The 22,504-nt window shown below is 33.8% G+C and overlaps 1 protein-coding gene across 1 annotated transcript in view; it reads right to left on the reverse strand.

The window, feature by feature from the left end:
* Positions 1–7,537: 7,537 nt before the first annotated feature.
* Positions 7,538–22,504, reverse strand: part of STPG2 (sperm tail PG-rich repeat containing 2) — a 280,442-nt gene continuing 265,475 nt past the window's right edge. The window contains exon 11 of the mRNA XM_031664617.1: positions 7,538–9,963. Coding sequence (XP_031520477.1) covers positions 9,790–9,963 — 174 coding nt within the window. The 3' untranslated portion in view covers positions 7,538–9,789. The remainder of the gene's footprint in view (positions 9,964–22,504) is intronic.

Below are 22,504 nucleotides of genomic sequence, written 5' to 3' on the forward strand. Positions count from 1 at the left end.
TGACCCCCGTGTATCCTGACTGGGAGATGCCTCCAAGTAGAGGCCGACAGACACCTCAAACAGGAGAGCTCTGGCTGGCATCTGGTGGGTGCCCCTCTGGGATGAAGCTTCCAGAGGAAGGAACAGGAAGCAATCTTTGCTGTTCTGCCACCTCCGCTGGTGATACCAGGCAAACAGGGTCTGGAGTGGACCTCCATAAAACTCCAGCAGACCAGCAGCAGAGTGACCTGTTAGAAAGAAAGCTAACAAACAGAAAGGGACAGCATCAACATTAGTAAAAAGGATGTCTACTCAGAGACACCATCCGAAGGTCACCAACATCAAAGAGCAAAGGTAGATAAATTCACGAAGATGTGGAGAAACCAGTGTAAAAAGGCTGAAAATTCCAAAAATCAGAACACCCCTTCTACTCCAAAGGATCGCAACTCCTTACCAGAAAGGTAACAAAACTGGATGGAGAATGAGTTTGATGAATTGACGGAAGCAGGCTTCAGAAGGTGAGTAATAACAAACTCCTCTGAGCTAAAGGAACATGTTCTAACCCAATGCAAGGAAGCTAAAAACCTTGAAAGAAGGTGAGATGAATTGCTAACTAGAATAACCAGTTTAGAGAAGAATATAAATGACCTAATGGAGCTGGAAAACACAGCACAAGAATTTTATGAAGCATATACAAGTATCAATAGCCAAATCGATCAAGTGGAAGAAAGGATATCAGAGATTGAATATCAACTTAATGAAATTAAGTAAGAAGAGAAGATTAGAGAGAAAAGGATGAAAATGAATGAACAAAGCCTCCAAGCAATATGGAACAATGTGAAAAGAACAAATCTACTTTTGTTGGGTGTACCTGAAAGTGATGAGGAGAATAGAACCAAGTTGGAAAACACTCTTCAGGATATTATCCAGGACAACTTCCCCAACCTAGCAAGACAGGTGAACATTCAAATTCAGGAAATACAGAGAACATCACAAAGATACTCCTTAAGAAGAGCAACCCCAAGACACATAATCGTCAGATTCACCAAGGTTGAAATGAAGGAAAAATGTTAAGGGCAGCCAGAGGGAAAAATCGGGTTATCCACAAAGGGAAGCCCATCAGACTAATAGCAGATCTCTCTGCATAAATCCTACAACCCAGAAGAGAGTGAGGGTCAATATTCAATACTCTTAAAGAAAAGTATTTTCAACCCAGAATTTCATATCCAGTCAAACTAAGTTTCATAAGCGAAAGAGAAATAAAATCCATTAAAGACAATCAAATGCTGAGAGATTTTGTTAACACCAAGCCCACCTTATAAGTGCTCCTGAAGGAAGCACAAAACATGGAAAGGAACAAACGGTACCAGCCACTGCCAAAACATAACAAATTGTAAAGTCTATCAACACTATGAAGAAACTGCATCAACTAATGGGCAAAATAACCACCTAGCATCATAATGACAGGATCAAATTCACACCTAACAATATTAACCTATCCATCTGAGAAAGGACTAATATTCAGAATCTACAAAGAACTTAAACAAATTTACAAAAAAAAAAAAAAACAAATAACCCCATCAAAAAGTGGGTAAAGGATATGAATAGATACTTTTCAAAAGAAGACATTTTTGCAGCCAACAAACATGTGAAAAAAAAAAGCTCATCATCACTGGTCATTAGAGAAATGCAAATCAAAACCACAATGAGATACCATCTCATGCCAGTTAGAATGGTGATGATTAAAAAGTCAGGAAACATGTGCTGGGAAAATTGGCTAGCCATAAGTAGAAAGCTGAAACTGGATCCTTTCCTTACTCCTTATACGAAAATTAATTCAAGATGGATTAGAGACTTAAATGTTAGACCTAATACCATAAAAACCCTAGAAGAAAACCTAGGTAATACCATTCAGGACATAGGCATGGGCAAGGACTTCATGTCTAAAACACCAAAAGCAATGGCAACAAAAGCCAAAATTGACAAATGGGATCTCATTAAACTCAAGAGCTTCTGCACAGCAAAAGAAACTACCATCAGAGTGAACAGGCAACCTACAGAATGGGAGAACATTTTTGCAATCTACTCCTCTGACAAAGGGCTAATATCCAGAACCTACAAAGAACTCAAACAAATTTACAAGAAAAAAAACAAACAACCCCATCAAAAAGTGGGCAAAGAATATGAACAGACAGTTCTCAAATGAAGACATTCATACAGCCAACAGACATATGAAAAAATGCTCATCATAACTGGCCATCAGAGAAATGCAAATCAAAACCACAATGAGATACCATCTCACACCAGTTAGAATGGCAATCATTAAAAAGTCAGGAAACAACAGGTGCTGGAGAGGATGTGGAGAAATAGGAACACTTTTACACTGTTGGTGGGATTGTAAACTAGTTCAACCATTATGGAAAACAGTATGGCAATTCCTCAAGGATCTAGAACTAGAAGTACCTTATGACTCAACCATCCCATTATTGGGTATATACCCAAAGGATTATAAATCATGCTGCTATAAAGACACATGCACACATATGTTTATTGCGGCACTATTCACAATAGCAAAGACTTGGAATCAACCCAAATGTCCATCAGTGACAGACTGGATTAAGAAAATGTGGCACATATACACCATGGAATACTATGCAGCCATAAAAAAGGATGAGTTTGTGTCCTTTGTAGGGACATGGGTGCAGCTGGAAATCATCATTCTCAGCAAACTATCGCAAGAACAGAAAACTAAACACCGCATGTTCTCACTCATAGGTGGGAACTGAACAATGAGATCACTTGGACTCGGGAAGGGGAACATCATACACTGGGGCCTATCATGAGGAGTGGGGAGGGGGGAGGGATTGCATTGGGAGTTATACCTGATGTAAATGACGAGGTGATAGGTGCTGATGAGTTGATGGGTGCAGCACGCCAACACGGCACAAGTATACATATATAACAAACCTGCACGTTATGCACATGTACCCTAGAACTTAAAGTATAATAATAATTTTTTAAAAAGTCAGGAAACAACAGATGATGGGGAAATTGTGGAGAAATAGGAACATTTTTACACTGTTGGGAGTGTAAATTAGTTCAACTGTTGTGTGTATTGTGGCACTCTTCACAATAGCAAAGACTTAGAACCAACCCAAATGCCCATCAATGATAGACTGGATAAAGAAAATGTGGCACATATACACCATGGAATACCATGCAGCCATAAAAAAGAATGAGTTAATGTCCTTTGCAGGGACATGGATGAAGCTGGAAACCATCATTCGCAAAACTAACACACGAACTGAAAACCAAATGCCGCATGTTCTCACTTATAAGTGGGAGGTGAACAATGAGAACACATAGACAGGCAGGAGAACATCACACACCAGGGCCTGTCAGGGAGTGGGGCGCTAGGGGAGGGATAGCACTAGGAGAAATACCTAATGTAGATGAAGGCGTGATGGATGCTGCAAACCAACATGGCACATGTATACCTATGTAACAAACCCACATTCTGCACATGTACCCCAGAACTTAAAGTATAATAAAAAAGTTATTATTCTTGCTGTACTTTATATAGATAATCAGGCCAAATATAATAAAGCAAATTGGTCATACTATGATTTGTCTTTATTAAAAATGGCAGACTAGAGAGAGAAAAAAATATGTTTCAAGAAAAATGGTACAGATGTTATTAGATTCTAGTTTCATCAGTTGTTTTTGAGTTTTTTCTACAATTTAGACTAACTCTGCTTACTCCTGTGTAAAACCAGCCATCTCTGGCCACTGCTCAGAAGAAACAAGAGGGATGGATCTCACCTTTTGTTGGTACTGAAGAGTTATGTATTGCCCTGACCATATATACTTACACTTTCTGACTGAGCTCCTCTCTACCCTGAATGCAAGAGACCCAATAGTTAGGCAGCAATATTATTGCCCCTGTTCAGCCTGAAGTTACAGAAGATGGATCTTCATCCCTCTCAAACCCTTAGGATTAATGGTTCTCTTACAAAAGGGAGGGGGAAAATGTCAGAGGCGTTTGAATCAGAATGCCTCCATCTTAAGTAGTGGTTGGGTAAAATCAGGCTGAGACATTCCGGGTTGCATTCCCAGTAAGTTGCTCATTCTAATTCACAGGATTAGATAGGAGGTTGGCACAACATACAGTTCACAAAGACCTTGCTGATAAAACAGAATGCAGTAAAGAAGCCAGCTAAATCCCACCAAAAACCAAGATGGTGACGAGAATGACCTCTGGTCATCCTCACTGATACACTCCCACCTGTGCCACAACAGCTTACAAATGCCATGGCAATGCATAAAGTTATCCTATATGGTCTAAAAATGGAAGGAATACTCAGTTCTAAGAAATGTCAGAAAACTCATGAATAATCCACCCCTTGTTTAGTACATAATCAAGAAATAACTGTAAAAATGGGCAACCAACAGCCACTGGGGCTGCTCTGTCTATGGAGTAGCCATTCCTTATTCCTTTATTTTCTTAATAAACTTTCTTTCACTTACAAAATAAAAGTGTTACTACTTGTTGATAATTCACCTTGTCACCCAAGAGCTCTGATGGAGATGCACAAGGAAATTAGTGTTATTTTCATGCCTGCTAATACAACATCCATTCTGAACCCATGGATCAAAGACTAATTTCAACTTTCAAGTCTTATTTTAAAAATACATTTTGTAGGGCTATGGCCACCATACAGAATGACTCCTCTGGGATCTGGGCAAAGTAAATTGAAAACCTTCTGGAAAGGCTATATCATTATAGGTATCATTAAGAACATTCATGATTCATGGGAAGAGGTCAAAAGATCAACATAAACAGAAGTTTGAAAAAGGTTGATTCCATTCCTCATGAATTGAGGGGTTCAAGATTTCAGTAGAGGAAGTAACTGCACATATGGTAGAAATAGCAAGATAACTAGAATTAGAAGTGGAGCCCAGAGATGATTGAATTGCTAAAATTTCATGATTAAACTTGAAAGGATGAGGAGTTGATTCTTGTGCATGAGCAAAGAAAGTGGTTTATTGAGATGGGATTTACTCCTGGTGAAGATGTTGTGAACACTGTTGAAATAACAACAAGGGATTTCGAATATTGGATAAACTTAGTTGATAAAACAGTGGTAGGGTTAGGGAGGATTAACTGCACTTTTAAAGAAGTTCTATTGTGAGTCAAGTGCTATCAGGTCAGGTCACATCATATGCCACAGAGAAATCTCATGAAAGGAAGGGTCAATCAGTGTGGCCAATTTCATCATTGTCTTATTTTAAGAAATTTCCAGAGCCACCCCAATCTTTAGTAAACAAAATTCTGACTATTCAGCAGCCACCAACATCAAAGCAAGACCCTCCAGGAGAAAAAGAAGACTCGCCAAAAGCTCAAATAATTGTTAGCATTTTTTTTTAAGCAATTCAGCGTTTTTAATTAAGTCATTTACTTTGTTTTATTTAGACATAATGCTATCGCACACTTAGTAGATTATAGTATAGTATAAACATATTTTATATGTACTGGGAAATCAAAAAACTCATGTGACTCGCTTTATTGCAATCTTAGTTTTATTGCAGCGGTATGTAACCAAACTAAGCCATATTGCCAAGGTATGTCTTTATTAATTTCTCAGTGAAGCCTTCCCCATTAACATTATTTGGAACTGATTCACCATCCACTCTAAACTCTCAATCCTTTTACCTCTTGTTTGTGCCCCCATGGAATTTAAAAATGCTTGATTTTCCTTCTTCCTCTTTCTGTTTATCAATCTACCTCTTCATTTATTAAATGTCTTTTATATCTGAAATTAAGCTCTATGAAACAAGAATATTTACTGTATCACAGCATATATTATTCATTATTAATTTATAATATTAACAATATTTAATTATTAACTGATAATAAATAACAATAAATTAATATTTAGTTGATAAAATATATTATTAATTAAAATTAAAAATAAGCTCTATGAAACAAGAATATTTACTGTTTCACAAGTCCCTGGAAGAGTGCTTAATATATAAGATAGTCTCAGTACATATTTGTTAATTGATTGAATAGATTAATCCTATCTTGTTACCAAGATCTTCCCATGTTTAAAAAATCATATAACATTTGTAATATTTTCATAGGACTCTAGTCAGTTATGTATCAAAATTAACTAAACTCCACTTTTCTTTCCATTTAGGACATTTTGAACTTTTTATTACTCTTTTCATTAAGTCCTTGATGTTTAAGTTTTGGTATTAATAATTGCCTTAGGATGATCTTAGAAGCAGAATTCTAGGGTCAAATGGCATTAATATTTGAAACAGTTTGCCAACCTGCCCTTAAGAAACACTGATATAAATTTACACTTTCAACACAGTGTATGAGGGTCCTCAATTTTCCACGCTCTCAATGATGTTTATATCCATTTTCTTTTTAAATTTGTCAAGCATACCCCTGCCCCCAACCCATGACTAAAAACATGTCAATATGAGAGATAAAGTGATGCTTAAATACTTTTCCACTTAACAATTTCACTTTACCTGAGTTGGATCAATCACAAAATGATTTACATATCCATTAATTAAAACTTGGTGTAATAAGAAAAGACTGCTTTATAATGTGATATGCCTAATTTAATTATTTCTTCATTAAACAATTCTACTGTGTTTTATTAGTCACACAACACTAAAGGATATACAATACACTGATTGTGGATGTACTATTTCCTTCTTTAATTTAGACTAATGAAAATGACTTTTGTCCCTCTTAAGTATATTCCAAAAAACTTCACTTATAAATAAAACCATTTTCATATTTCTAAATAAAGATCTAAAATAATTTGAAATAAATACATGGCTAGAACGTGAGTTATTAAATGTCTTATAAGTTCCATAAATCCCATGAGATTATAATTATTCACATATGCATCAACCTCGGTTCTTAACACTTTTACCTAAAAATGTAAGATATCCAGTAATCAATTTTAATTTCCCAATAATTCTCTATATAGATAGAAAGATAACAATGTACATTTTTAAGTTCTATGAGGCACAGCATTCTTTCTAGTAATGTAATGATCCAAGTAACAAATATGCATATCATGCTCTCCAAATTAAGTCAGACAATCTTATAGTTTCATTTATGTGTACACATATGCATACATATAACAATACTAAATAATTTTATCTGATGTATAAGAAATTTTGCATCCAACTAAAAAAGGTCTTTCCATTGCTATTAAAGCAAAACAAAATTACCAATGTTTAATAGAGAAATAATAGGGTAAAGAAACTTCTTTTCTTATTTTGTTACTAAGAACATTATGATATGAAAGGCCATCATTCATAAGATAAACATTGACCCACAGCATATAACAAATAGAATTATTATCACTAGATCTTTTGATTATATAATGATTTTTTAAAAATCAAATGATGTCATGTATTAGCTGTCTCTAGCAAAAGTTAGAGTCAAAATTACAAACAAAAATGGATTATTTTCATTTTAAAGCAAAAACAATTAGTATGTATATATTAATATTAAAAAGAATAGACAATTCTTTGTTATATTGATCAAAAAAAAAAGTAAAACTCTATTTAAAAATTAGGAACCTATTTAGAGACTTGATAATATCGCACTTGAATCTTGTCCTTGATTAGATCAATGTAACAGAGTCTAGACAAAGGAAAGTTAATCTTCAATTACCAGAATACAGCATGATATTAATTGAACTGGCCCTGGGCACCTACTAAATCTATGTTAGAGCAGTATTTTGGATGGTATACCTTAAGGTAGCAGATTAAATTTAAAAGAATAATTCTATAATTACTATAATATCTACAAGTCAGAGGATATAAAATTTCATATATCATGATATCAGATAATAGCCTCAGAGGTCCATATGGCTTTTTCTAATGTGTTGATTATAGAGGCATGTGGGGTTTCTGCTATTATCCCTTTGAAGTATGGGCCACTTTAAGATGCAGGATAGCAAACTTCATGAATTACTGGTATTAACCAACGTGATAAGCTCTTTTCATTTCACAAGCTGTCTACTCTGCAGTTGTACAGTGACTTTGACAGTCACTATGTCTTTGACTTCCAAATAATAACTGTCTTCCAAATGAAGATATTTCCCTTACCTCTCAAATTCTGTTAGAAGCTAGTGTTGGCTTAACGTTAAGAAGAAACATGTTTCATATTATGATAAGATCTTATACTTCAAAGGAGCTTCAAAGGTTCTGAAAATGACTTTGAAATATAGTTCTCATTAATCTTTTGTATTCTCATGAGGCAAGTAGGTGGCAAATATCTCAATTGTGAAAAATAGAAACTAATGAAAGAATTAGCTAATTTGCTTGCTCTATGCTAAATACTGAAGCAATGAAAAGTCTTTCAATCCTGGCACTTAACTGAAACTCTTACTTTGCATTCCATGTGTAAGAATTTTTATGCAAAGGAGAGTAAAGGAAGACAGACAAAAAATATCAGGAAACATGATACTCAACATAATCTACTTCATGAGACCCTGAGATTAATATTATTTCTTATTTAATTGATTGTGCTTGATGATGGCAATGGTGCTGAAATTTCAAAGAACTTATTTCCCTGGGTAACCACATTTGAGTGTAATCAGGGACACACTACAGGAGTTTGAATCCTACTTCACAGCAAAGCTAAAACCTCACAAAATCAACCATGGTGTAATAACTCGAGAAGAAAAAGAAAATAAAAAGTAAAATTTCAACTTAAAATGGATCTATAGGCTGGCAATATGCCTGATTCTTAAAAGGCAGTGAGAAACAAAGCTCAGTTTCTCAGGCTGTCCAAGTATTATTTGCTGGATAAGTTATATTCTACTGTTTTAGTTTTTCATTAAAAACTTTGGAAAAAAGAGTTTCTTCATTCTGTTTCATTTTTTTTCTCCATAGTCTCATAAAAATTCATTACAACAGTTTGGTTACATAGTGGGAATACACTTGTAAATTACTGTTGAAAATGTTTGTTCTTGTTCTCTATCTAGTCTTCCTGTGTAAAATAGCATAATAACTGACTTATTTTCATTTCCAGCAAAAGTTACTGCATTCATTTTTAGAACAAGAATGGTTCCTGATAGCTAAGACTATCCAAATTTTAAAAATTAAAATTATTTTTGGAATTGTAAATGCTCAAATAAATGTTTATCTTTTTATATAGTTGCTTTCTTTATATTTGGAAAAAGAATAAAAATAATTCTGTACAACTGGCTTAATGTATATCTTCTATATGACTTATTTTCCAAATGAGGGTAAAGTGCCTTTCTCCTCTTACAACTTTAGCATGTTATGAGTTCTGGTTTTTTTTTTCCCTAATAGAATGCTGGGTGACTTTATTAGTTTTAGTAAAAGTGGTAAAATTGTCTTTGGTAAAATTAAGAGACATAACCCACCCTCCCCCAAAATCTTCTTACATTTGAAAAAATAACTTAAATCTTCTACTGAATAAGTATTTTCTCTTTTTGGTTCTTGTCCTACACACTTAAGAGAGGCATAGTAAATGCAAATGTGTGTTTACAATTACAGTAAGTCCTCACATAACATCATGGATGGGTTCTTGGAAACTGCGACTTTAAGTAAAACGATGTACAACACAGCAGGTCCTCAAATAATGTTGATTAATTCAATGTTATTTTGTTAAAGCACTGATGAGAAAAATGGTTTGTTATAAATTATTTTGCTTAACTTTTCAGTCTCCACGAACCTATCAATAATTCTAGCTATTTTAATACGGAAACCTTAGAATTTTTTTTCCTCGTAGCTTTATAAGGACTATCTAGACTTACCTGGCCCATCAGTTATTTTTTCTAGGCACCGAGGAGTTGCACTAAGAAAAGAGGCATGTTTTCTTTTAGCCACTAAACTACGAGGTGGCATATATTTATGCTTAACTTGGGACATCTCATATGATTTGTGTACATCATAGCTGCCTGGCGCTGGAATAACCTGAAAAAAATTTTAATAGATGAGCATAAATATATCTTATATAGAAAATATCCAAGAAGATATCAGATGGATGGTTACAGTAAGTAATGAGTAGAAAAATCCTAAAACTTTTATTAATTAAACATTAAAACTAGAAACTTAAAAAAGAATTCTTAAATCTATGCCTAATAAAAATGTAAATTTACTTGCCAAAATTAAAGTAAAATAAACACAAGTATGAACTTTAGGATCATTTTCTTTAAAAAACAGCTTTCATGATATAAATCAAATATATTCAATTTAATCATGAAAATCAAATTGCTGACAAGAATGAGAACAATGATTATCTGTTTTCCTAGGCAGCAGAACTATTCCTGCTTTACTGTTCTAAGTGAACATACTTTACTTATTCTACAAAATGAGACTGCTTATTTCATTTTTAATAATTACAATTAAGTTAGAAGGCTTCCTCTTTCATTATTTATGGTTCTTTATATGAACTGCAGTCATAGTAACATTTTTAATCAACATGAACCCACATGGATATTAATAAATACAATAATAATACTAAACTAAATGAAATATAAGTGCCATGTATTTGTTGGACAAGTAATGCCTTAAACAATTAGCTAATTATCTCAGTGAAAACTTTTAAAAACTAATTTTCCTCAAATTATAACATATTCCTTTGAAATCTGTTCACCTAGATTATGTATAAAGACTAAAACTTTTTAAGTGTTAATGATTTCCCAGTAGGCAGGAACGTGTTACGGCGAAGCACGTGGACTCTGGCATTAGATTTCCTAGGTTCCAAATATCTGCTGCTGACTAGCTTTGTCACCTCAAGCAAGCCACTTACCCTCTGTGATCCTGAGTTTTTGCATATGTAAAGTGAGAAAAATGATCGTACTTATTTCATAATATTATTCTGAGGATTAAATGAGTTAAAATGAGTAAAGTACTTAGTTTGGTACCTGTTTCTATAAAAGGGTTAAGTGAATCTTACTATTCTAGAAAACTTAATTTCAATGCAAAAAAAAAAAAAAAAGGCTGAACAGTCAGGGTTTGAACTAACAGGGAAGTATTTTAAAGTTTCAAATAAGTCAAACAAAATTGGATACTGAGAAAGCATACTTTTGAAGTCCCTCTAGGAGCCATATTTTAGAAAACATATTTTCTCTTGTTCCTTACATCCATATTATCACCCTCGAGCATATGCTAACATTACCTCCCACTTCCAAAGAATCACAAAATATGGTAAGATCATGACTAGGATAGGGGATTCTTACATGAAACCCCCACTTCTGGTTTGAGTCCCATGTTAAATATGAAATGTCATGATAGGTAAGTCATCTAAGAAATGCTGGAAACCATTTTCTTTTTGCCTGCATCAGGAGTATATAGAGTAAGGGTAGGTGGAAAATAAGCAATAGAGGCAATATTTCCATAGATGATTTGTGTATCTTTTGGGGCTGCCTCTATAGTATGTGAAAAGAAACTGGAAGAGATTATAAAAACACAAAGAGATCCTGTGCATACAATATGCCCAGTGTAAACAGGAAAGCTTTGCGAAGACCTTGATTGTGCCTACTATGACTTTAGTTTTCTTATCAGAAACCATTATTGTTCCCACTTCCCATAAACCACCCTACCTGGTGTCACCATCTATTTCTTCTTCCAGTGCCTAGACTGGATATAATTCATAAGTTTGGCTACTGCCATACAGAAACTATTTTTTTAATAACTTGAAGCAAAGACAAGAAACTGCATCAGCGATCAGTATTCTTCAACAATAGTTTGTTCACACCTGGAAAAGTTTGTCAAACTATTTCCTTAAATTCAGTAGATTCACTGCCTCTCCTACTAATCCAATATATATTACCCTTGTTCATAACAACCTCTACCTATGCATATTTATTCTTCTCTGAAATTTATTCCCTGCTTGTCTACTTTACTGATGTTCCTTCCTCTTTCTACTCATCTTAAATTCTCATTTTATTTGACCAAGAGATTAACATTTCAAGTAAATATCCTAAGCTGATGATTAATAGGACAAATCTGAAATTCTGTCTAGTAACAATAATTTAAACAATATCTATGTACTGTATAGTACCTTAAATCAGTTGAATATCATGTCAGGGAAATAGTATTTGTAGATGAGATCATCAAATTTGTTGGTGATTCTTTATACATCACAGAAAATAAAGAAGGGACATGAAAAATGGATATAATAGACATTTCTCATGTTTTTTTTTTTTTTTTTCTTTTTGGCTTATTGCATGACTTTTTTCTCATGCCAATATTTAAATCCTGTTCTTGCATTTGGGAAACTCCACATTATACAGCAGAGAATCTGGGTCCCAACACAAAAGCTAAAAATGTCTGGCTCTCATCTTCCTGGCCTCATTTTTTAGCTAGAACATGAATCCTTGTCCTAGGCTTAGTGTCCTGACTTCCTCATCCGGAAAACAAAAGCCCTACCCTAAAATAACATAAGGAAGCATAAAATTCGTATAATTAATGTGCATAAAATTCTTAAAATGTTTTCTGATACATAAGGAGTACCAGTGTTGGCTTTCATTGCTATCATCATTGCCATTGGCATTATTAACTTTATTAGGTATAGGACTACGTGAACCCCTCAGTAATATCTCCCTTGCCTGAAGAGAGATGCTAATGGGATATTAAAAGGGAAGTCTCTAGTATTTTAAGCTACAAACAAATCAAAAGTAGTTAAGTTGTTGAGAATCACATAAAGACAATGTTCCAGGAAGTGTAAAAAAAATTCACTGGTTTCAACTACTTCAAAGGAAGGTGGGTCAGCCTGTTTGTATTTTGGCAAAACCAAATCACACACCTTCTGAATTTATTCATTTCTGTCAAGTCAAAGTCCCTGTAAAATTCTACATGCTCAATACCATGCAACAACTCACTTAAAACTCAAGCCTGACTGACCTGTAACCCCATAGACCAAGAGATTAACGTTTCTTTGTCTGATTTTATACAAATTCAGAATTAGTATGAAAAAGATTCAGCATTTCCAACTGAATGAAATTGGAAAAATTCAGTTTTTCCAGAATCAAGAGGTTTCAGGAGGTATGAAACCTCCCAATTTCATACACATTCAGAATTTTTCCAATTTCATTGAATGTTCCCTGCTATTTTGACATATGAAATTACATATACTCTCTGATCTCAGACATGTGAAACTGCATGTAGGCTCTGATCTTCAAAAACCTTGGTTACAAAACATCAACAAGTAAACCCCTCAGCCACAGAAAGGAATGGAGCATTCAATTCCTAAATTGTCTGCCATGTTGTAGCACATTGCAAATAAAGATTGACCTCAAGTTTTAGTCTCAGAATAAAATTTTCCTTTACCATGCTATGGTAAAAGATCTGGAAATATTTTTGTTTCATATTCATTTTGAATAGTAGTTTTACTAAATATAGAATTTTTGCTTGAAATTTTTTACTCTCAGCCTTTTGCATGTCACTTCACTAATTTCTGACTTCCACTGATTCTGATGAGAAGTCTACAATTAGTGATATTGTTTCCACTACATAAGTTTCCTTTTTCTTGTTGCTTTCAAGATGTTACCTTTGTTCTCTTTCACTAGTTTGACTATAATGTGTGTAAGTGTGAGTTCTCCTTAAATATATTGTACTTGGAGTTCACTGAACTTCCTGGATTCATAGATTAGTGTTTTTTTATTACATTTGGAGAGATTTCAGCAATTATGTCTTCAAATACTTTTCTGCTTCTTTCTTTCTCACTTCTCCTTCTGGGATTTTTATTATCCATATGCTGAAATACTTGACCTTGACCCACAGGTCTCAAACTACTCATACTGTTCAATCTTGTTCTCTGTTTCTCATATTCAATGATTTCTATTGATCTATCTTTCAGTTCATTAATTATGTCTTCTGTCCTCTCAAATCTCCTGAGCCCAGTTAGTAAATTTTTTATTTATGTTTTTGTACTTTACAACTTTAGAATTATTTTTGTTCTTTTGTTTCTTTGCTTGCTTCTATTACCTATTGAAATTCTCTATTGGCTCATTGCTAGCGTGTTTTTCTTTAATTATTTAATCATAAGTTCTATTAATTTTTTGAAAAAAATTTTAATAGCTGATATTTACATAACTAATAAGTTTTGGTTGAAACGTGGACACTGTAAGATGAGATAGCAACTCTGGATTATTTTTTTCTTTAATGAGATTTGTTGTCCATTTCACCTAAGTTTTCAAATTTCAAATTTGTTAATAATGAAAACTGTTTGCTTTTTGCTTTCAGGATCTGTAGAAATGTCCTTTTCATTTCTGAAATTTGTCATTTAAGCCATTTCTCATTTTTTTCTTACTAAGTAACATTATAAAGTGGTTTATTCTATTCGATCTCTTTAGAATAGATGTATCTAAATATATATGTTTATCTTTACGCTTGAATTTGTTTCTTTCTCCTTAAAGTTATTTATGTCAGTATTTGCTTTGCATATATGTGGAACTGTGCATACAAATTTAAATTATCATATTATTCTGGTTAATTAAACATTTTAAAAACATTGACCGATCATGACCATTTACTTCTAAATTGCTTTTTGTTTTAACATATTTTATCTGGAATCAAAATAGCTACTCCTGGATTTCCACCAATGAGTAAGTTTTGATAAACCATTACTGATAAACGGTTAAGGTTTGATAAACCTTGGCATTAAATTTCAGAAATAGTAAAATTTTTAAATTATTGTTTGAAAGATATCAGAGATTGGTAATAATAGGAGGATTTTTGTGCTCAATTCCAAAAAGTAGAAGAGACTTTCCTATGTAAATTGAGATTACAAGCTGTGTTCCATTCCTGTGGGCATTTACTAAGTCTGGGCAAGGGCTAAAGACTGGTATTGTCACAGATTATTCAAAGAGAAAAAGGAATTTGTGGGGCGTTTGAAAGTCACATGGTATAGCATGACTATGAGAGAATAAAGGCTGAGAGAAGGGAGCCTGAACTTCTGAACCTGAACCTCAGCCTAAACTCAGAGGAGCCTGAACTCATCATCACTGATTCTTTACTATGAAATATTTACTGAATATTGAAGCAGGCAAAAGGATAGAGGTCTGGACTGGAAAGACAGAGTAAAATCTCCTGTAATCTAGTGATGCCTAGGAGACAACGTCACACTAGAGCTATGACTGACAACAAATACAAGTTTCTTCATCAAGATAGTTGCCATATTTTGAATCTAAATGGGATACAAAGCTAAAGTTGAGAACACTGAAGGGTTGAATATGCAGGAAAGAAGGGAAAGGGAACTTCAGACTCTCAATCAAAAAACCAGGAAGGCGACCGGGCGCCGTGGCTCACACCTGTAATCCCAGCACTGTGGGAGGCCGAGGTGGGTGGATCACGAGGTCAGGAGTTCGAGACCATCCTAACCAACATGGTGAAACCCCATCTCTATCAAAAATACAAAAATTAGCCAGGCATGGTGGCACGTGCCTGTAGTCCCAGCTACTCAGGCGGCTGAGGCAGGAGAATCACTTGAACCCAGGAGGTGGAGGTTGCAGTGAGCCGAGATCGTGCCACTGCACTCCAGCTTGGCAGCAGTGTGAAACTTTGTCTCAAAAAAAAAAAAAAAAAAGGCAACATAGAGGGCACAGGACCACAAAGGCAGAGTGAAATATCAGTCTTTGCTTAGGAGACAAGCAAACTTACTGGAAACTTACTGGAAAGAAAAGCCTGCAACAACATGCAGTAGGTCTAACAGCAAGAGGTATATGAAAGAAATTCATACAATACACTAGAGTTAAAATTCTGAGCAATTAAACCAGAACTACTTCCTCTTTCAAGTTACGAAATAAATGTTCTTCCATTTCTGTGCATGTATATCTTATAACTTGTTCTAGCTGTTATTTCATAGTTAAGTATATTCTAGTCTAAAATTTTATTTCAAATTCCTAAATACATAATTTTAAGTCACATATAACTTCTTTTACAATGAAGCTTGTCACTATCATTGAAGTGACTTAAGAAGACTTCAAACTTTCAATCAAAACTTTCAAGCAAAATCTTTAATCAAATATATATGGTGAAAAACTTTATGGGCTATAAATATAGTTACGTTTGCCTAAATATTCAGAAAACTTTCTTTAAGCAATTTGCCAATCTGCTTATCCAAATTGCTTAAATTTGGTTCTATAAAGAAGAAAGGCATTTCAGATGATAATCAAATTATCTTTGTTTTACATGTTGCAAATTATAATTACTAATGTCATCCTTGCCATTTTAAGCATCTCTAATATTCATCATTGTAAACATATGCCTCGTAAAATACATGACTTAGAAAGGAATGTGTTATTTTGATAGGAAAAAAATATTTTAAAATATATACAAAAATATAGTATTAATTGTAAGCAATACGTAAAAATTGAAAATATTGACTTTATTTCCATCCTCTCCTGGCATACTGGAAAAGACCATTTAGGCCAATGTTGTTTTATGAAAGGAATTAGAATTGCCTGGAAAAATGATACTTCAAAGCTCAGTAAAAAATAACAAAAAGTACTGATAGTCAAAATTACATAGGCAATAACACAACGGACTTAACCTAGTTCCTGCAACATAACATTATGCTAGTCATATTTGAACCACAAAGTTTCAGTTGTGTTCTGGACATTTGCACTTCATTATCCTCAGATAGCCTTAAAATAAAACTTATTAGCTTCCCTTACCTCCAACTACCAAATGATGTTTCTTTCCTCACTGACTTACAAAAAATTTCTATGTTCAGCCAAGCCTAAAAATACAAAGCTGGCTTTTACTTTTGTTCACCTTTCTCTCGCATATCTAAAAATGACCAAGGTTATATCTATTGTAACCTCTCTCACCTTAGACTTTTCTGTCCTTCACTACCACAAAGATCCTGGCATGGGCTCCAAAATACTTATTACTTGGCAGTTGGACTACCTGCCTATTTTAGCTTTAGGCCTTTCAGTCCACAACTATTTGCATGCTAGTAGCCAATAAATTATTGCACTAAAAATGACATAAACCTGCTAAAAACCCCCACTGGCTCCCCAGTGCCTATGGGAAAAAAATTCAGGAAACTCTCCTTGGCATCCAAAGCCTCTTTTCAATTTGAAGGCAAATTTACAACTGTAAAAGCCAGTTCAAGTAGAATCTCTTTCATTAAGCATTCTCGAGAACCTTCGCTAGAAGTGATATCTTACTCTTCTGAATTCTTTTATTATTCATTATTTGCATAAATATATAAACATAAATAACACACTGAACAAATATACTATATATATTTGAACATTTACTACTTTGTTTATATAAGGGCAAGAAGTAGATAAAACTTTCTGATGAGAAGGAAGACAAAATTTCCTCAGATAAGATTCAATGTACCCTTCAAATTTATGGAATAATTTTTCTATTATTCTCTCAAATTAGTGAAAAATGACAGTAGGAATCTAGGGATATACAAGCTCCATAATATTATCCAGTATTTAGGTCCTTTCATGTTTTTTGCTGCATCGTATTTAGGTTGTGACCCTCATCCTTATATTCTCTCAAGATATTGACTGTAGTTCCTGTCATAATGTTTTTATTTCAAAAATAAAGTAGAGAAAGGGTAAAAAGCAAAAATTGTTTAACAACTATAAAAGTCTTTTCTGAAGTCTTTTCTGAAAGCCTAAGCTAGTAACTTCTGCTTTTTTTGCATTGGTTAAAAGTGTGCCAAATAACCACCCTCAAGCTGCAAGGGAACCCTGAAAAAGTAGTTGCTTTACCTGGGCACATTGTTATTCTAAATAAAATTGGGTTCTGTTAGCAAGAAAGAAAGAATAAATGAATACTGAGTAAGAAACTAATAATCTCAGTCATAATAGCTCTCTGTTTTTGAGGTCATTAGAACTGTAAAAAGTTAACTCACTTCAGAAACTATGTGTAATATTGAAATATCTTTGTCAAAAGCTTTCTGACCATGGTTTATTCATTCACTTTAGCCTCTAATTCTTGTTGATCCTTTGGGTCTCAAATCTTCCCTGAATTCATTAGCTCTTTCAGCTCTGATATGTTCTCACAATACAGAACTTTTAACTTTGCAACAGTTATTACATTTGCAATTAAACAAGTCTCTAATTACTTGTTTACTATCACCCATCACCATAGGAATGAGAGAGCTCCTTGAGTGTTCAGAAAGCCTCTATTTTGCATATCATTGTATCTCCCAGAATGGCAAATGTCTTTGCAAACAGTAAGTGATTGACACATATTTTTTAATCAATGAATGAATATGTGAGTTATGAGTGCGTGAATGAGTCTAACAGTATCTGTCTACCTTGAGGCTGTTTTAGCCTTGTTGTTGAGTTCTTCCATAACAGTAGGGCTGACACTATGCCTTTAAAATATTTTCAACCCATACAATGCTTTAATTTACCTCAAATGTAATCAGTTCTATATTCTTTATTTAGCAAAGCCTAAAAATACAAAGCTAGCTTTTTCTTTTGTTCACCTTTCTGTGTTGTATAAATATTTTTCAAACACTGCTTTCGCTAAGGATGTTCCTGTTTCTAATAAAGGTAGATACAATTTATAATCTCAGAAATGATATAGAAGTAGGAATATGTCCATTAAAACTTTGATCAAGGACTAACTTTCACAAAATCATTACAGAGTGTCTCCAGGTAATTAAATTTGATTAATATTTAATGTGAGATGCATTTTCTTCTCTTTGCTATCAAAAAGTAGACTTTGACTTTTAATGCTTAAGTTTTCACGACCACCTTTGACATTAGGTTTATAGAAAAAAAAATGTGTGTCTCAGCATATTAAAGTAAAATACAAGAACAGAAATGGCCTATATAACCTTTCTCTTCCTGCAAATGCTAATGCTACTGAGGCAGAGAATAAGCAGATTATCGCCAATTATAATATATCTAATTGACATAATATCCATTCTTCAGAGTTCTACTTTTAGTCTAAAAGTTAATTCTTTTGTAATGTTGAATGTAAAGACAGAGAAATCCTTTAAAAAGGATATAATTGCTCCTAGTACCAGTTGAACAGATTTGGATATGGCATTAAAAATCACCTTGATAAACTTGAAGTAAATTTTGAACATAAGTTGTGAGAGATGTGTGAATTTAAACAGCAGAGTTAGGAAAATTATTCATTAACCCTAGAGAAATGTCTACAAGTAAGATTCCAATCAATTTATGTTCATACTTTTTAAAATCAAATGAATCTTAACATCATCTACTTTGGTTCAGTATGGCAAGAAACATCCCTTGTACATAAATAGGAATCATTTTAAGGTAGTGCTACTAAAATACCACAGAACTTGAAGTCAGAATTGCTGGGTTATATTTACAGCCTTATTATTAACTTTTAAAAGGCCCTCAAGAACCTCACTTGCTCATTTACACCCCCCACCATGAAGTATGTGGAAGGTCACTGTGTACAAGGCATTTCTCTGTATTCTTTATCCTGTGAGATTGTCAGTGAGATGAATTGTAGAACTACTCATATTTGGAACCTGCCTCCACCATAGTAAGGGTAATGGTGGGCAGGATGATCCAGCCTTTCTTTTCTAAGCTACAAATATCTCAACATCCCATTATCCACTTCAAAAACAATTATGTAGTTATATTTAGACAGAGAATAGTAATGGTGGTAACAGGGAGAAATACACTATGCATAAGGTAAAGAGAAAGGAGAAAAATCAAGATGAGTACGACAAGGTATAGAACAACAAGAACAGAACATTGTCTAGACAGAGACATATAGATTCCTGATAATATTCACCACACTCCCAAGGTAACTATGTTTTCCATGTTATGACACATAGATTGTAGATCTCAATAGAAAAAGGCAAATTGCACATTTGAATTGCAGGAAATCTAATTATTCTACCCTAATGTTCCTATAAATAAATATATTTTCTAATGAATGAAATATATTTTCAATACTCCCATCTGCTGCCAGATTTATAGTGCTTATGTGACATCAAAAAATTGTGAAAGTTCATGTATACTTTTGAAACAAACCTGCATGTTCTGCACATGTACCCCAGAACTTAAAGTAAAATAAAAAATTTTAAAAGAATATTGAAATAAAAATTGTGCAAGTTAGCTTACATTTCATGTCAAATTTAATAACACATTTTTTAGTGACATTAAATGTTTCTTGATTAAATAAACAAAAAAAGAAGAAGAAAGCATTCAATAAAAAGACTCCAAGGGCGCTATTACTATTTTCCACCATCACATTTAAAAGCTATAGTTATTTAAAACAACCAAAATACTTTTAACTTCGTATGAATCAAAAACAGATCATTTAAAAAAAAATGTGTGAATATCCTTACTTCTTCCTTCCCTTTTCTTGAAGAATTTGGTAGGCTGTTTCCCCTGCTGTATAAACAAAATGCTATGGAAGTGATACTGTTTTTATTTTTTTATTTAGAAACTGGGTCTCATTCTCTCACCCAGGCTGGAGTGTAGTGACATGATCATAGTTCACTGCATCTTCAAGCTCCTGGGCTTGAGAGCTCCTCCCCCCTCAGCCTCCTGAGTAGCTGGAACTACAAGCACATGCCACCATGCCTAACTAATTTGGGGCTTTTTGTGGGGAATTTTGTGTGTTTTTTTGTTGTTGTTTATTTGTTTTTTAAATATAACATTTTGTCATCTTTCCCAGGCTGGTCTTGAACTCCTTGGTTCTAGTGATCCTCCTGCCTTGGTTTGCCAAAGTGCTGGGATTATAGGTGTGAGCCACTATTCTTAAATGCTACTCTATTTTAGTATCTGTCTATCAGCCTAACAAACATTTATAGTCTTTCCTATGCACTGGAGTTAATGTCTACCAGTAGTAAAGGTTATGGCCCCTGAAGCTGCGTTTCTGGGATCAATCCCTGAGTCAACATTTTTGCTGGCCATATAACCATATAACCATGGTCAAATTATATGTCTCAATTTTCTCATCTGTAAAATGGGTCTAATAATAATAATAGCTTCTATCTCTTGGGTTGTAAAGATTAAATGAGTTAATATACGTAGCACACAAGGCACATAAATAAGCACTACTTAAACTTTAGTTATTATTAAATAATAATGTAATATAATGTATCATATATTATATATAATTTATATAATATGTATAATTATTATACCTCATTTATTTCGTTCTTTATTTACACTAGTAAATATTCATTCAATTAAAAGTATTTTTAAAAACATGGGGGTCAGGGAAAAAAACAGACATGAGAAACACAACAAAGTACAAAATGGCAGGTATCAAGGTATCAATTCTACCATATCAATAATGACATTACACGTGAATGTATTACACAATCCAAACAAAAGGCAGGTACCGGTTTTATTAGATTTTTTTTTTTCTTTTCATCAACTTTTAAGTTAAGTGGTACATGTGCAGGATGTGCTGGTTTGTTATGTAGGTAAACAAGTGCAATTTTGGTTTGCTGAACAGATCATCCCATCACCTAGGTATCAAGCCCAGTATCCATTAGATACTCTTCCTGATGCTCTCCCTCCCCCAACCTCCTGCCTCCAATAAGGCCCCAGTGTGTGTTGTTCTCCACCATGTGTCCATGAGTTCTCATCATTCAGCTCCCACTTATAAGTGAGAACATGTGGTATTTAGTTTTCTGTTCCAGGGTTACATAGCTGAATATAATGGCTTCCAACTCCATTAATGATCCTGCAAAGGATGTAATCTCATTCCTTTTTATGGCTGCATTGTACTCCATGGTGTATATGTACCACATTTTCTTTATCCAGTCTATCATTGAGGGGCATTTGAGCTGATTCCACATCTTTGCTATTATAAATAGTGCTGCAACAAATATACGCATGAATGTATTTCCCTGCTTAATAATAGAATGATTTATATTCATTTAGGTATATTCCCAGTAATAAGATTGCTGAGTCAAATGCTATTTCTACCTCTAAGTCTTTGAGGAATCGCCACAGTATTTCACAGTAGTTGAACTAATTTATACTGCCACCAATAGATGGTATCTCATTGTGGTTTTGATTTCCAGTTCCCTGATGATCAGTGAGGTTGAGCTTTTTTTCCTGTGTTTGTCTTCTGCATTTATGTCTTCTTTTGAGAAATGTCTGTTCATGTCCTTCGCCTACTTTTTAATAAGGTTTATTTTTTCCTTGTAAACTTAAGTTCCTCTAGACTCTGATTATTAGACCTTTGTCAGATAGATTAATTGCAAAAATTTTCTCCCATTCTGTAGGTTGCCTGTTCACTCTGATGATAGTTTCTTTTGCTGTGCAGAAGCTCTTTAGTTCAATTAGATCCCATTTGTCAATTTTGGCTTTTGTTGCAATTGCTTTCAGCGTTTTCATCATGAAATCTTTGTCCATGCCTATGTCCTAAATGGTATTGCCTAGATTTTCTTCTAGGGTTTTTATAGTTTTGGGTTTTACATTTAAGTCTTTAATTCATCTTGCATTAATTTTTGAATATAGTATAAGAAAAAGGTCCAGTTTCAATTTGCTGCATATGGCTAGCCAGTTCTTGCAGCACCATTTGT

This window comes from Papio anubis, chromosome 3 (assembly GCF_008728515.1).
Source record: "Papio anubis isolate 15944 chromosome 3, Panubis1.0, whole genome shotgun sequence".
Taxonomy (NCBI): Eukaryota; Metazoa; Chordata; class Mammalia; order Primates; family Cercopithecidae; genus Papio; species Papio anubis.